At 45.9% G+C, this 17,811-nt stretch overlaps 1 protein-coding gene across 1 annotated transcript in view; it reads right to left on the bottom strand.

The window, feature by feature from the left end:
- MAEA (macrophage erythroblast attacher, E3 ubiquitin ligase) overlaps nucleotides 1-17,811 on the bottom strand; it is a 65,632-nt gene that overhangs the window by 3,860 nt on the left and 43,961 nt on the right. Inside the window, exons 5-8 of the mRNA XM_083149237.1 lie at nucleotides 14,158-14,234; nucleotides 8,437-8,545; nucleotides 6,340-6,473; nucleotides 4,715-4,910 (exon numbers count right to left, since the gene is read on the bottom strand). Coding sequence (XP_083005363.1) covers nucleotides 4,715-4,910; nucleotides 6,340-6,473; nucleotides 8,437-8,545; nucleotides 14,158-14,234 — 516 coding nt within the window. The remainder of the gene's footprint in view (nucleotides 1-4,714; nucleotides 4,911-6,339; nucleotides 6,474-8,436; nucleotides 8,546-14,157; nucleotides 14,235-17,811) is intronic.

Below are 17,811 nucleotides of genomic sequence, written 5' to 3'. Positions count from 1 at the left end.
AGGTATGATGGTCACGCCCTGTAGACGAAGAGCGGTGACCATACAGGCCAGCACCTTTGTAAAAACCCGCGGGGCGGATGAGAGGCCAAAGGGTAAACCTCTGAACTGGTAGTGACTGTCTTGGATGGCGAACCTGAGGAATCTCTGATGTGGTTCCCAAATGGGGATATGTAAGTATGCGTCTTTTATATCCAGGGAAAGAAGATATTCCCCTTTTTCCAAAGATGTTACTACTGAACGAATTGACTCCATTTTGAACTTGTGATAAAACACAAATTCGTTTAGGTTCTTTAAGTTGAGAATAGGACGGACGGAGCCGTCTGGTTTTGGCACGACGAAGATGCTTGAGTAATACCCGGTTCCCCGTTGATGAGGTGGAACCGGGATGATTACTTTTGAGAGAATGAGAGACTGGATGGAGCCGCAGAGAGCTGAGGCTGTTTCCACACAAGATGGAAGGCCTATTGGAAAAAATAAGGTTGGAGGTGGGGCCGTGAACTCCAGTTTGTAACCCTGAGTCACTATCTGGAGTACCCAGGCGTCTTTGCAGTGGGACTTCCAAGTGTCTGCAAACAACAACAGCCTGGCGCCCACCTCGGGATCCCCCAGGTGAGCAGGGAGACCGTCATGCCACCGGTTTTTCAGTGGCCTTCTGGTCTCTAAGGGAGGAAGTGGCTGAGGGTTGTGCTGTTCTAGCACCACGTCCTCGGCGGCCTCTGTAGGATGAGAAACCTCCCCTGGACCTACCTCTAAACCCTGCGTTACCTCGAAAGGACCGAAAAGTAGGAGACACAAATGGCCTTTTTGCAGCCGGAGCAGAAGAAGGAAGGAAAGGCGACTTTCCCCCCGTTGCCTGTGAGATCAGCCTATCTAGATCTGGACCAAAAAGCATGTCACCCGTGAAAGGAAGGCCTTCCACAGCCTTTTTGATCTCTGGTTCGGCCTGCCATGAGCGCAGCCAAACAGAGCGTCTGGCCACCACTGCGGAGGCCGAGGCCTTAGCTCCTAAAACTGAAATATCAGAAGCCGCTTCACCTATGTATGAAGAGGCATCCCTGATGCACTCTGCCAAGGGAAGTAGTTCATCCCGCGGAGTGTTTTGTTCTAAACCAGTGACAAGGTCAGAGGCCCATTTTTCCATTGCTCTGGCTACCCAAGCAGATGCCAGAGCAGGGCGGAGCAGAACTCCTACATTTGAATAAATGTTCTTAAGAGAACTATCCAAGCGTCTATCCTGAGATTCTTTTAGGGACACTGCCCCAGGTATAGGGAGTGTGGTTTTCTTGGATAGGCGGGATAGAGACACATCCGGAGTGGGAGGGGTCTCCCATTTTTCTCTTGAGCTATCTGAGAAGGGGTAAAGGACCTTTAATCTCCTTGACATTTGAAATTTTCTGTCAGGAGATTTCCAGACTTTTAAAAGAGGGTCATCTAACTCCTCTGAGTCTGGGAAGGTTAGGGGGTGTTTTTGAACCCTACCAAAAATAGATACCTGAGGTGGTGCTGAGGTATCAGCAATCTGAAAAGTGTCCCGGATTTCTCTGATCAGGCCTTCCACTCCCTGCACCTCATCTTCTGGAAGGTCATCCCCAATAGGATCCTGAGCCAGATCTGGAGGAAATTCCCCCTCCTCTAAGGGGATACAGTTATCAGTGTCGTCTGCTAGGACTATAGCCGGCACTGCTCTTCTCTTCACTGGAGGTGAAGAGGGTCTAGTTTGGGAGTAGGAAGATACAGACTGTTTTAGGGAGTCAACCGACTGAATAAGGGATGAAGCCCATAGTGGCTCAGTAGTAGCAAGCTGCGACAGGTGAGAGTGAAAAACTTCCCTGTCCTTTCTGGAAGCCTCCATTTCAGCTGTGAAGTTAGAAAGGAGGGTCTGTAACACATCCCCAGAGTTCTGGGTGGTATCCTGAGGCCCAGGGGAACTAGGAGTAACAGCAACCTGCACCCTTGCAGCGGTCTGTATACGTGTATAGCAAGGGCCACACCCTTAATGTGCTGCGTGTACTGCTGCTTGCAGTCCTTGCAAGTGTACACTTTTTGTGCAGCCTTAGAGGAGGTAGCCCTTCCTGCCATATTAGTGTAGACAGAAGTCCCCCAGAGCAACTACCCCTGTTAATCAACACACACACACACACACAGTCACAGGCGCTCTAAGCACAGGTAAGGCAGAGGCCTGAGAGAGAACAGGGAGAGAGGAGCCAAGCCTTCCCCCCGATTGTGTTGAACTGGGGATATTCCCCTGACTCACAGTACTGCTGAGGTCCCTGGGGATGCGCTGAAGCCCAAACAGGAGCCGGTACACCGGGACTGCAGGGTTGATGCTGCTTTACAGTAGCGGAGAGATGCTGCGCTCCGTGTAATGGCGTCGTCTGTTCAGGAGAAGCACGAGGGAAGCACCGCCCTCCTGACGCGTACGCTTCCCGCGCCGATCTGCTGGGCGGGAACCTGAAGCCAGCCGCGTCAGCGCTGCCGGCAACCATCAATGGCTGCGGCCGACTGACACTCTCCCCAGCCAGTGCGCTTCTGGCTGGCCCCCTTTCTTTGTGTCCTGGAAGCCGGGGGAACGTAGCCTTGGACCCGGACGCACGCCGCATGCAGCTGCGGCGGGTCCCCGGAGCGAAGCTCCGGTGGCTTGGGAAGCAGAGGAAACACTGCGTGCAGTGTCGACTGCTCCCTTCCAGGATTCTTCGTTGCAGGCAGACCGTCCTGTCTGCCTGTCTCTATTAATAAAAATAGTAGAAAATAAACAAAATTAAATAAAAAACCTAATCTCCCAAAGGAGACTATTGCCCAGGAGACCGACTCCTCCGGGCACTTTTTTAAGACTGAGGTCTGGGGGGGGATAGAAGGGGGGAGGAGCCAGCCACATTCAAATTTTCTTAAAGTGCCGACTCCTCCAGTACACCATGCTATCCCACACGTTATGACTGCAGTGTCCCCTGCTGGCCGAGGGAGAAAAGTTATTATTTTTCACCTACCATAGAAAATATGTAATTTAAAAAGGGGCAATTAAAAAATATTGGGGCCTTAAGACTTCTATTTTTTTATTATTATTATTAATTTTGGAACAGCTAATTCTTTTTCCTTTATTTTAAAAAATAACTTTTTGTAATTGAATATATATATGCCTTTTGGTGGCAACATTCTTATACATAATACTTTGGGTGACATTTAATGGGATGTTATTTTTAGTAAGGTTCTGAAATCGCAGATTATCGCATTTTCTGATATCGGGAATTAAAAAAAAAAAAGAATGCAAGTCATGAAATGTGTGATTTTGGGGGACACGGTAATGTGCATTTTGTGTAAAAAAAAAAAAAAAAAAACGGCGTGGGGAAATACTCGTTTTGTATTTTGGGAACCAGGACCGGAGAAATTCCAATGCCCGATCATGATTAGCTGGTGGGCGGTCCTAACTCTTGGTCTGTGGGCGGAGCCACAGATAATAACAGAAGATCGCCTTATCTGAACAGCTTTCGTAGGGAGCCGGAGAAGTACAGAAGACAACATGTGAGTAAGGATTTCTTTCCACAGGAACCCAAATGGGTTCTACATGGACAAGAGGACAGGCCATTGGTGTACCCATAGGTAATGTATGAGTGGATGATTGTAGTATGCAATAAAGTTTTACTATTCGTATGTGTCTGTGTTTTTTTTCCATTATTTGTTGCCGAACTACAAGTAATGCTCCACATGCTGGGACTTGTGGTTCTCCAAGTCCCTGCATGCGGTGCAGGCTTGCTGGGACACATAGTTCCACAACAATACACTATTTTTTTACACAAATATCAGCCCGGTGCCCACCGCACAGGGGCTACAGGGAGAGCCCTGGGCAGCAAAATTCTGGAGGGGGTGGACCCCTTCATTTGGGGGGTCCCCACTTCCCCAGGATCCCTGCCCAGACTGACCGATCAGGGGGGGATGCTTTGGCTGGGGGCACTTGTATAAAAAAAAGTCTCCCCCCGGCTGTGGCATTACCCTGCTGGCTGATAGGGCCCAGGGCCCAGTGCTGGTTCTTGAAATACGGGGGACCCCTACTCGTTTTGTCCTCTGTATTTTGGGAACCAGGACTGGCCCTTGAGTCTGGTGCTGTTTTTAAAAAATCCAGGGACCCCTATCTGGTTTGCCCCATGACTTTTTTAAACCAGGAACGCCTCTTTGAGTCTGGGACTGGTTATGCTCAGGGTAGGGGGGACCCCACAAGGTTTGTTGTTTTTTGTTTATTTACTTTTACACATTTGTTATGGACAGAACCATGCACACTTGCACAGATCGCACTGTTCTGTGAATGATTCTGTCAAACTCGTATGCCAGAACCTGGTCTATTTGTGTTAAGAGTTTCCCAAAATTGCATCCTATTAAATTTGCGAGTTGTATACTTTTTAATGGGAAAACATCTGGTTGCGAATTGAAGTGTGTTGAAGAGACTACAGGTCAAAATGTGCAATTTTCATGGCAAAAAGTGCATTTTTACCGTAATTCGCATCCTATTGCCAATTTTGGTAAAACTTGCAAATTTGGCAATTTTTTTGACTAAAAAAAAAAAAAAAAAAAAATATCGCAAAAGTCGAGATATCTCATCCCATTAAATGTCACCCTATGTGTTTCGAAGGAAATCGTGGCTTTGACTAGGAAACGACTGCAACTTTGACATGGTTCCGTCCCACAAGCCGGTACAGATACAGAACATAGAAGAAGAGGTACTCACATTGTAGCCATACACATATCCGTTAGGAAGCATCATGGGAGGGTTGTTTTCATTCATTACGTCTCCTGAAATCTTGCACACCAGCCTGGAGTTGGCACAGTGTGCCATTGGAAGTGGCTGAGCGAGTTTATTCAGGGACTTGCTGCACACTGGACAGTCAGGGTTTTTGGAAGTCCCATCTTCTTTGTAGCACTGTCTGTATCCGATTGTTCAAGGACAATAGACTGTTACAAGAGAAGGAAGGGAAAGAGAAAGGAAGTGGAAGAGAAGAGAAAACAAAAAGGGGGGGGGGAGAGAATACGAGCAATATTTACAAAATACCCACAACCCACTTCTATCAGCTCTGCACCCACACACACGATTCTATCAACACATCACACAGAATCTATTAGTCCGACACACATACACACCGATTCTATCAGTCCAGCACACATACACACCGATTCTATCAGTCCCGCACACATACACACCGATTCTATCAGTCCCGCACACAAACACACCGATTCTATCAGTCCCGCACACATACACACCGATTCTATCAGTCCCGCACACATACACACCGATTCTATCAGTCCCGCACACATACACACCAATTCTATCAGTCCCCCACACATACACACCAATTCTATCAGTCCCGCACACATACACACCGATTCTATCAGTCCCGCACACATACACACCGATTCTATCAGTCCCACACACATACACACACCAATTTGATCAGTCCCGAAAAAAAAAAAAAACGATTCTATCAGTCCCACACACATACACACTGATTATATCAGTTCCGCACACATAACACCAATTCTATCAGTCCCGCACACATACACACCAATTCTATCAGTCCCGCACACATACACACCGATTCTATCAGTCCCGCACACATACACACCGATTCTATCAGTCCCGCACACATACACACCGATTCTATCAGTCCCGCACACATACACACCGATTCTATCAGTCCCGCACACATACACACCGATTCTATCAGTCCCGCACACATACACACCGATTCTATCAGTCCCGCACACATACACACCGATTCTATCAGTCCCGCACACATACACACCGATTCTATCAGTCCCACACACATACACACACCAATTTGATCAGTCCCGAAAAAAAACAAAAAACGATTCTATCAGTCCCACACACATACACACTGATTATATCAGTTCCACACACATAACACCAATTCTATCAGTCCCGCACACATACACACCGATTCTATCAGTCCCGCACACATACACACCGATTCTATCAGTCCCGCACACATACACACTGATTCTATCAATCCCGCACACAACGATTCTATCGGTCCCGCACACATACACACTGATTCTATCACAACACCACACAGACACAGAATCTATCAGTCCCATACACATAAATCGATTCGAACAGTCCCCCCCGCACACACAAAGCCCCAATCTACCAGCCCTTCACACACGCACACACACCTCCACCCTAAACACATGGCCTTAGCGGTGTCCTCACAATAAAAACTCTATTTCACAACCTCAGGAGGTGTCAGTTCCAGGAAAAGCCAGAATGACTATTTCCATGATAAAGCCGCCAGCCTGATACATAGACATCTCGGCTGCGTCACGTATGAAGGATACGGTGTTTTGATGGCAGAAAGGCCCGCTTGAAGAGTTATAGTAAACACAGAGTTATTCCCCAGTTGATGTAGTCTATAGTTGTCATATCGGAACTGCTGTATGAGCATGCGCCATCGCGCCGGGTCCAAAAGGTCCTGTACAGGAGAGGAGAGGGCTCATTAATCACATCACTACCACTGCCCATCATCCTGGTCCTACAGCAAATATCGTAACTACCATCCACCAATTGCTCAGTACAAACAATGGCTGCTCCTGACACCGGCCTGGGCCTTTCCCTGGTAGACCATGAATACGCCAGCCAAAGCTCATAGTGATATTTCTAGTTTTACGCTGCAACCTTACAATGGGCAGCATTATATGGGCAATGTAATCGGCTGCAAAACTCCCGCCAGCCAATCACAATGCATCACCACTGAGCTTTTTGAAATTGTGACAGTCTGTCAACTTTGCCCGATGACCTGGGGCATGGGACCTGCCGGGTGGCCTGAAAACTGTGACAGTTATTTGCAGCCACCTACTAAGCGGGGATACTGTGGGGTATTTTTTTATTTTTTTTTACTATTAACAATTAATAGCATATAATGCAGTCTTTTATTTAGGAGGACAATTCAAAAGCCAGTGGACTACAGGAGGTCCCAAGGCACCATTCATAGGTGATCTATCCATCTATGTATGTATTAGTAAGAAGGACCAATCACAACACAGTTCCCCAGGAAATTGCAATCCTTGCATTAGATGTGATGGCGCTTTCATGTTCCCCGATATTCTTCAGCTGGTTACAAAGGAAGCAATACGTATAGCATGACATAGCATGATGCTATGAAGTCTGTAGAGCAGGACATAATGGGCCTCATTCTGTGTCGCACGCAACTACTGTATGTTACCTGCAACCGGAATCAGTCATCACTATTATTTCCACTTACACCATGTTAGGTGGTAGAGATTCATCTGAATTGCCGTTCTTTCAGAATGACACAATGGGGCAGTTGTATTAAGCCTGGAGAAGAGATAAACTGGAGATAAAGTGGAAGGAGTTAACGCACCAGCCAATCAGCTGTGTTTGAAATATGACAGTTGGGATCTGATTGGCTGGTGCGTTATCTCCTTCCACTTTATCTCTTCACCAGGCTTAATACATCTGCCCCATTGTATCTATCGCTATGGCGCATGTGCCGTTTGCTATAACTTGCTAAACTCTGACACATTCGGACCAGTGTGCAGGATACATACAGATGACTGGTGGTCAGTAACCCAAAGGAGGGAGTCCCAACAGGGGTCAGCTAAGTATACTAACCCCCTCCCATGGCCCCCCTAACCCTCCCTCCGTTGCAGCCTGACCCTAATTCTCTCTGCTAGTGCCTAACCCCCGCACGCCACCACCTAAACTAAACCCTTCCGCCCGCCGCCTAACAATAAGTGCCTAAACCTAACTCCTCCTCCACCATCCTAACCTTCCCATCCCCTGCAGCTTAACCCTAACCTTCCATTCTCCCTCCCTCCTACCTCCCTCCCCCCCAGTAGTGCCTAAACTTAACTCCTCCTCCACGCATCCAAATCCTAACCTTACCGTCCCCTGCAGCTTAACCCTAACCTTCCTCTCATAGTAACCCTAAGTTCCCCTAGTAGAGCCTAAACCTAACCCCTCTCTCCTTGGAGTGCCCCTAACCCCTAAACTCACCAATCTGGATGCCGGCCCGGAATACAGACAGCCGGCATCACAATTGGTGAGTTTACGGCACCAGTTTTTTGAAGACAGTCAGGATGCCAACGTCGGTATACTGGAAGCCAGCATCCAGACTCCCAGAATGCTGACTGCATCACCAGCGTGTGACTCAGAATCCGGTACGTCATCAGCTTTGACGGCCATTTCCACTCAGATACTTTGCAGTTTTGTGGAATCCCCAGGTTTGACTTGAGCATTGTGTTTCTACAGGTTCCTGCCGTTCTGTAGTAAGTACAGGGAGGTGGTGTACAAATCACTTTGATAATACCGGTCTGATCCTCATGGCGGGCGCAGTCGCACAGCACCCTTCAGAACTGAGACTTGCCCAAATTTGTTTATGCCGCAGGTTGTGTAAAGAGTAAGGACGCACGTACCTTATACGGAGAGATGTGAGTGTCTGAGGGAAAAGCCAACATCCCCATCACTTGTCGTACCTCGTCCAACTGGCTTCCTTCAGCCTGACTGAAGTGTTTCCTCGCATGTCTAGGAGGACAGCCATTTTTAGACAGGTCAGTGCAGAAAAAAACATAGATCCGTTCGGCTTTCATCAACAAGCAGGAAGGGAATAGATATTTTTGCCTGAACTGCGGCAACATTAATAAGTTGAACTTAGTACTTATTCTGCCCTAAATAACAAACACTTGCAGCCACTCCACAGATCTCAGACACTGGGGATAAGTGGTGAAGGCATAGGATAAACATCTCACTGCAGGCCAGTATCAGTACCAAGTCTCCTGTGTATTATTATTTATTAACAGTTTCTTATATAGCGCACACATATTCCGCAGCGCTTTACAGAGAATATTTGTACATTCACATCAGTCCTTGCTCCAGTGGAGCTTACAAACTATATTCCCTACCATATGTACACGCGCACGCATACATTCAAGGGTTTTTTGTTGGAAGTCAATTAACCTACCAGTATAATTTTGAATTGTGGGCGGAAACCAGAGTACCTGGAGGAAACCCACGCAAGCACGGGGAGAACATACAAACTCCGCACAGTTGAGGCCATAGTGGGTATCGAACCCATGACCTCAGTGCTGTGAAGCAGTAATGCTAACCATTATACCATCCGTGATTGTATAAGAAAAAACTAATTGTTTCCCCCATTGGTTTTTCTTAAGGTTCATACACATGATGAGATTTTGACTAGGCGATTTTTCCCTTGAACTACCCGGAGCCCAGAACCATACAATATTGCCTATATTTACTAGTGGACGATTTTGACTATACTAGAATGCCAGACTGTACACAATATAGTCAAAATCAGCTTGCCTACACAGTCTATTTTTTCTTGTGATGCCAATCCCACAGGGGCGCACATTGGCCTCACAAGCTGTATACACACTGGGACTAATTCAGGTTAGCTTGCAAAAGCAAAATCTCTCTAATGGGCAAAACCATGTGCACTGCAGGTGGGGCAGATGTAACATGTGCAGAGAGATAGATTTGGCTGGGGTGTGTTCAAACTGAAATCTAAATTGAATTGTAAAAATAAAGCAGCCAGTATTTACCCTGCACAGAAACAAAATAACTCACCCAATCTAACTCTCCCTGCACATGATGGTTTTGTCCATTAACCCCTTGAGTGGTGGTTTTTGCTGGGGCAGGACAAACTTACCAGGGCAGGTTTGTCCTGCCCCAGCAAAACCCACCACAGATCCTAGGAAGCCGCCGTCTCCCCCCCCCCCCCCCCCCCCCCCACACCTCTGCTCCCCTCCAGCGTTAGTACGCCGGAGCTCCCCTGCCGCCACTGCTCCCTGCCGCCTGTCAGTCATCACAGCGGCAGGCTCGGGGATGTTTTGCGGCGGCTCGGGAGGACTCGGGCGACTGAACTCTACCGAGTCCCCCCGAGCCGCGCCGACCATCCCCGAGCCTGCCACCTACGTCACTTATGCAAATGGCGGCTGGCGGCAGGGGAGCTCCCCAGTCCCCTCTTCTGTGTTTAGCAGCATTACAAGGGGAGCTACATGTGTATTATCCTAGGGCACCTGGAACCTTTGCATAGATTACAAATAATAAAACAGAAGTCTATCAATCCCTGAAGAATTTAATATTACTGCCGTAAATAATGTGTGTTTAGACTGGAAGAACAGAACTCCTGCACCGAGCAGTGATCATACTGTTTATTAATTATCCCAAACAACTCTGTAATGGCATCTTTATTTGCAGCCGACTGGAAAGAAAATAACGTCAATAATAGAAACACACTGGGTAGCAATTTGCCACAGCCAGAGGATAAGATGTACGGGCCACGGTGCTGATGGAGTGGGGACCGATAAGTGGCACTTTCTAATAGTCTGTATGGAACAGAGGCGTGACGTCGCCACGTAAAGTTAAAAGGAAAAGTTGTTGTTTGCAGAACCAAAATTGCTATTAAGTAGTGAACATTAATTAGGACTTCAATACATTTATGTTGTGCCTGGTGTCAAGGATTTGGGATTGGAAATGCTGGAGGCTGCTTCCTTAGTTTAACAGTACGATTTGGCAGGGAGGCCCCTCTCGGACTCTGTGAGCTGCGTACTTTGCAGAGTCAACCAGAATCCGGTCCTAGGATTCAAGAAAGTTTGGGAACCAATGGTCTACAGCATTTGGCTATTCAATTAGAGGCAACACATCTTTTTCTCCTTGTACCTCCAGGGCAAGTTTGATTTCTCCAAAATATTTTTATGCAAAAAAATGAAAATCAACAGGACTTGGTGGCCATACACACGCAGATTTATCTTCAGATCTGTCTGGTTGGAACAAAAACATGGTTATGGATGAGAGCAAATGACAGTTGACCATTTGCTTGAAAATGCTAGAAAACTTACAAACTGTCACTCGTCCATAACCATGTTTTTGTTCCAACCAGCCAGATCTGAAGATAAATCTTATGCAGCCCACACACGCACCGATGCCGGCGGTGCGATGCTGTACGATGGGGTGCGCGCTCCCGCGGCACCTCATCGTACAGTACAAAAAGTATGTGCTGCACATACTTTTTGTACTAGCTTTTTCTAGCACAGCATCGCATCGCATGCACATCGTATGCACAAGGCATACGATGCGATGCTGTGTGTGCTAGTTAAGCCCACAACGCACGCTGGAATCGGTGCGTGTGTGGGCTGCATTACAAGTGTATGGGCACCTTTAGAGCAGTAACTTGGATCTCAAGTCACCTCAACAACAGTCCTTGTTTAAGGCAGCGGTTCCAACCTGGGGTATTTGTACCCCTGGGGTTATGCTGTGGACCAGTTGGGGGTGCTTGAAAATAATATTGGTAATGGTGAAAGAAGTTGTCTACCGATGGTGGTAGAAGTCTTCCGTTGCCATGGAGATGAACCGCTTTGCGTCACTTCCGGTTCCGTCTGCAGAATCATCAACTCATGCTTTTGCTCGACAAGCAATCCACTGGGAGCTACCCGAGCTGCCATCAAACATCACGCACTGAGGCAGGTGGAGGAAGCAGCGGCATTTATCCTACAGGTGTTTAGCGGGAACCCCAGAGACAGTTCACAGTCAGTGGCCAGACACAATTCCTGACAGCACACTACGCCTTAATATAAGGACACGCATACCACTCGCATCCACTCCACTCGTAAGTACTGTGGATATTTCACTTTTTCAGTCCTATATTCCATGCTTGTCTGGCCAGTTACAGATTAATTGATTACATGGCATTGGCTTAGGAGAGAAGGGGTACTCCATAAATAAAAAAGCCTCTTCAAGGGGTATGAGGGAGAAAAAAGGTTGGTAACCACTGTTTTAAGGCTATCAATACTAAAGCACAGTAGACTTAATTAGTACCTCAGTTAGTTTGTGCACAAGCTGGGATATCCGAGAACCTGGATTGTGGGGGTGCTTCGAACACCAATTTTAGGAATCGCTGCCTTTAGAGTGTCATAACTGCTCATACCACAGCAATGGCATTTACCGTTCCTCAGCGGAGACCAAGGACAATAACTAGGTCACTCGTCTATTAGGACAACACAGAATATAGTCCAATTACCAGTCCATTTCCTGCAAGCCAGGCGGACGTTTGTTAAGACACAGCTGGAGTTTAAATAAGTTTGAAAGCTGCCTGCAAAGGTTCTTCACAAGTGACAGACAATTGATAAGAGCCTTAAAAATGTAAATGTGCCTTATTAATAGCTATATTGCACTGAAGACCACTTTACATCTTTACGTATAAAGTGCGCCTACTTGGCATGCTATGAGGGATGACTGTAAAAAGCATTTTAGTATGCGCACAGCCATGAGCCGTAATGATTGTTTTAAATAACATAAAAATTCAATGTATGTTAGAGACAATTGAAGTTGATAGTATTCGCTGGTTCCTACTCTCTCTTCACAAAATGATCTTCATAAGATTCCACTTAGCGTTTCATAATGAATAAACGTGTGGTGTGGGGACTGTAGACAGTTTCGGTGGGATTCAGATTTGCACCTTGACAGAACCGCATTGCACTGCAGGTGAGGCGGATTTCAAATAAGGTAGATTAAGGGGGGCATTCAATTGTGCGGGAGGTTAAAAACCTCACTTACCTTATGTCCAGTTATGGATTACTGTGGGTATGTGTACTCCCGAAACCCGCGGTATACTATTTAAAGAAATTGTAGGGTTTTTAGTGCAGCGGGTGAAAAAAAAAAAAAAAGCGATCTTCCCTCCATCTTCTGATTGCGGAGGTAGCTGCTGGGAGGTGCAAGGGTTGTTGGGAGATGTAGTTCTTCCAGCTGTTGGTGTTGGTGAGTTACACTGTCACTAGGGGGTTACACACACTCATACAGACGCTTAAGGTGGCCATACAGACGTAGATTTATCTTCAGATCTGGCTGGTTGGAACAAAAACATGGTTATGGATGAGAGCAAATGACAGTTGATCATTTGCTTTGAAATGCTGGAAAACTGCCAAACTGTCACTCATCCATAACCATGTTTTTGTTTCAACCAGCCAGATCTGAAGATAAATCTTACTAGTGTATGGGCACCTTAAGAAAAAAATAGAGATAGCTTAGCGCCCAGAATGCTGCCATCTGCTGGTACACATGCAAAGTGACAGAATTCTATTGATGGATGAAGAAAACAAATGTATGCATAGACTGCAAAGGAAAGGTGGGTAAATATGTTGATTTTTGCCTTCTCTTGGACTGATCTCTGGTTTACAGATTGCTATTTTCTCAAGTAATAGATAACTAATATGGAATGTGTCAGTTTTGGATTCACCAAGTGTAATAGAAACACTTTCATAAGATACCAGTCTCTTGGTTTACATCCATCCAATTAAAGCGGCATCCATGTAGCTTGAGGCCACCCAAGGGATAATCCAAGTGTGTACACTCCACAAGATTTATCACTCTAAACAAAAAACAACTAATCAACCTGCAGATATTTTGGTACAGTAATGGGTGCGAGCGGAGTCCCTTAGCAAGAACTGCTCCTACTTCCTTGCCTCTCTGCATTGTCAATGACCTTTTTTTACCAAGCTGTATTCTTTCATTAGAAGAGTTGGGTGACTACATACTAACACACACCTAAGGCTGAATAGCAATAAATGGATTCCTGTTTGTTCAAAAGCCTCACTCGGCTGACAAAGGAGAACTTCAGCAAGAACCTGGCAATACAATATGTATACATACATGACACATTCGCTCAGAGGTTCCCAAATGCGGTCCTCAAAAGTATTCCAATGGTGCAGGTTATAAGGATAACCAAGCTTGGATGCAGGGGACTTAATTAGTACCTCAATTTGATTTAACCATCTGTGCTCATCCATGGCAATCCTTTAAACCTGAAACCTTACGGTGCCTTGAAGACAGTGTTTGGGAACTTCTGCGTTCATTAAAAACTCAAGGCTGATGTGGAAAACGAATGGCAAGTCATTAGTAACATGAACAAATCAGCCGGCATGATGAAACATTATACAAACAATGCCACTGATCCAATTCAAGAGACTAGTAGACCAATGTGGACCACTATTAGAGAACAGTGTCTTATTATTGCTTTTTGCAAACAGAACACTACTCCTTGTAAGTATATTCATCACTGCGGAACACAGGTTGTGCTTACAGGAAATCTAAAAACGAGTAAAGACAAAGTAAAATCTTCTCACCTAACAGCGTCCAGCCTTTTGTTCTGTCGAATGAGTTCAATAAACTCCTGGATCCTCAGGCTAAATTCAAGGCAGCTCTGGAAGAAGAAATTACAGTGAGAAATGCCTCCTGCCAGGCACAGATCAATCTCATGTCGCTATAAATTATCCCTTTTCCAAACATACATGTTAGAAGAGATGAACACTTTACAGACAGCCATAAGCGACTGTTACCAGAAAGTAGATCCATGACGATCCCTTATAGGATACACCAGGAATTGGGATGCCTCCTTATCCTTTACTTTGCCTTAAAATCACTTAGACCAGGGGTGGCCGAACCTGTCCTCGAGATCTACCAACGGTCCACATTTTCCAGATCACCTAGCTGCTGCACAGCTGTAGTCATTACTAACTGTCACATTTCCCAGACTCCCTAGCTGGTGCACAGCTGTAGTCATTACCAACTGTCACATTTTCAAACCTGCTGCATTCATTCCTACTATAGATCCACAGGTGGCCTGAAAAACATGAACTGTTGGTAGATCTTGCGGACAGGTTTGGCCAACCCTGGCTTAGATCTTGGTCATTCTAAGAACATTTGGTAATCTGATCACTTGAGAGCCCAAATGCTCTACAAATGTAACCTAGCAAGTGTGGCAATCTAGTCTAATGCAAGTACAAACTGTATATGAATTAAACTTAATTCATTTTATGGGAAGTAAAAGCAAGTTTAGGAAATATCCCTTTCTCTCAATAGCAAACCTGACCTACTGTATACAGGGAAGTCGGATACACAGATTACTAGCAGGTAAATGTAACAGAGGAAGCAAGTACTTGCATATTATCATTATTACGTATCCTAAATAATAAAAGGCCGACATTGCTCCTCACTTCTATGGGTGGGGGGGGGGGGATTCGAGTGTTCTGCCTCCCATCCCATCATTCTCTAGATGGGGTCTGACGGAGCAATTCAAGTGTTGCTCTGTTCAGATGAGCACAGCCGTCGGCGCTGATATTACTTTTATATTGTTCTGTCATTATGACAGGACGGTAACTAGTTTACTTCTAAAACATTATGACAGTGCCTTGCATGTTATTTTACGGCAGTGGGAAACAGATTGAATGAATGGTCGGACTGCAGTCATCCCTCCCTGTTCTTGCAATAATTGTGTTTGAGGTGTGGGTTGCTGGGTGTAGGTCACCCCTACAGTCACTCTAATCTAAGCTTGCATTCGCTATGATGCCAGTTGCCCCTGTTACTATAGGCACCAGGCCAAAGTTTATTCCACATGACATTTCTATGCAGCCCCAGTAGCAGCGATAACAGTAACGTCAGGGAGCATGTATAGAACATATATGATAGGCTGTACCAGTGAGCATCACTTTCTGGTCTGATTTGATTATGGCTGTTCTTTTGATGCCGACACACTTAACTATCTGTAGGCGAATACTGTAGACAGGTTAGGCGATTAGATACAGTATGGCAGCTGGCTGTAGAGGATGGAGAGTGAATGTGATAAAGCAGACTAGGGCAATATTCAAACCGGGGCACGACTGTCGGAAAGCCCAGACAGTCGTGACCCTGGCCCATTCTCGGCCCGCTTGCCTGTTATTCAGCAGGCGGGATTAAAGGTATAAAAGGGGGCGTGGCCGTGGAAATGGCCGTGGATCCTCTAGATACGGCCGTGATCTCGACAATCCACGGCCGTTCTCGGTAAAACAAGACAAGACAAAAAAAAAAAAAGACAGCATTGAGTAGGCACTCGCCGTTATTTCCCCTGTCGGAAATATCGGCGGGGGATTGAATACTGTCCTAGGCCTGGGAGGCAGGCAAGGAAGATGCAATAAAGACAGATACTGGCTATTTATGGTTGCCTTATTGATGTGGTTATCAGAAGGGAAAAAGCGGATGGCGATGAATAGCACAGTTCAGGGAGGAAAGATTAGAGGTCTACCCAAGCCATTATTTCCTTGTATGAAGTTTTGTTCCCCATAGCCCCAGAATTGGAGGTGAGATAGCAGTCCATGTCATTTACTGTGCCTGGAAAGGGTGTGACAACAACACTGGATTTTATTGGCTGCTGCACCTGTTCAATCAGAGGCTGACTTTCAGCTGCCACCCTGTCTGTCAATCATGACTTAACAAAATCACAATATTGCACCGAAGAGAGATTACACTGTGTAGACATATCTTATTGCCCGACATCATCGTGTATCATCGCAACATTTAATAACTTTGTAAGCCACAATCACATTTTCTAGAATTCTGTGTGGATGTGGGATAACGAGCTATAAAAGAAGTTTAATTCAGCTTTAAACAAATTTTGCAGAGAGAGCGTTTAATCCATTCCAGATCATAAAGCGTTCAGCCAAGAGCAACGAGAGACACGTAGGCAGGACGGGGAGTGGGATAGCAACAGAGAGCTCAACTAAAGTACTCATTGGGGGAAACACAAGGGGCTGCGTTATAATCCGGCACCAACCACGCAGCGCAACTAGAGAAACCATCTCTGCATTATTCTGACCACCGGGGGGCGCTGTACTACAGAGTTAAATGGAAGACAGGTTTTATATAAAGGTTGACAGATGGTACCCGATCATTTGATCAACATGCGTTGGATCGACCACTATAGGTGGACATGGCTTAGGTCGACAAATGAAATAGGTGGACATGGCTAAGGTCAACAGGGTTGGAAGAGCGACAAATGAATTAGGTCGACAATGGAAAAAGGTTTTTTTCAGCCGACATGTGGCGACAGACGGTATTTCAAGCCCTACCATCCACTAGGGCGTGGAGGGAGAATAGAATAGAGTGACGAGCCTAGAGAGGCAGCAGCCCATGCAAGGGGATGAGGTACACTTTTGACGGTGTCCATGCCGACATTCAGGACAAAAAAATGCGACAAACTTATGTCAACCTTTTGACTGTTGCTTGCGTCGACCTTCCAACCTTGTCGACCTTTAGTGGCCAACCCAATGCATGACAATCTAATATTGGTCGACCTAATTGCCCATATCCTGACAGATCAGGTATAGTGTAATGACCTTCTCACAACTCCATGTATAAGATTAACACAGAAAGGTATTAATCATATACAGTAATAGTAATCTCTGACAAGAGTATAAAAGACAATGGCAAATAGCGTCCGTGGCCTATTCAATGATGTCGGTTCCAACAGCATTGACGGCAGACTCCGACAAAACAGAACCGACTTTAAAACAAGTTTTGTCGAATACGGGTGCGGAATATCCAATTCACAGCTGTTTAATCGACAATCCGCGGCCGTTTTCGCTGACACGCCAACTTTCCGGAACTAGACAGCCGGAACATTGAATTCCGGCTGTCGAATTTCAGTCGAGCTGGGGAGCCTGGGATTCCGACTATCGGGATGTTCCCACAGTCGGAATGCAATATTGAATAGCCCCTTATATAGTTTAAAAGAGCAGATAGAAACATAAAATGGAGCAGATGTGAAGAGATATAAATATGGCATATAAAGACCGATGAAACCCACAGCAGAGGAAATTGGGGCAGATGTATTAAGCTTTAACAAGAGATAAATGCAAGTGTGATAAAGAGAGATAAACGTCCAGCCAATCACCTGCCAACTGCCATGTTACAGGCTGTGTCTGAAAAAAGTCAGTAAGGAGCTGATTGGCTGGACGTTTTTCTCT

Source organism: Crinia signifera, chromosome 1 (assembly GCF_055691185.1).
Source record: "Crinia signifera chromosome 1, ASM5569118v1, whole genome shotgun sequence".
Lineage (NCBI taxonomy): Eukaryota > Metazoa > Chordata > Amphibia > Anura > Myobatrachidae > Crinia > Crinia signifera.
This window is presented reverse-complemented; position numbering and strand designations above follow the sequence as displayed.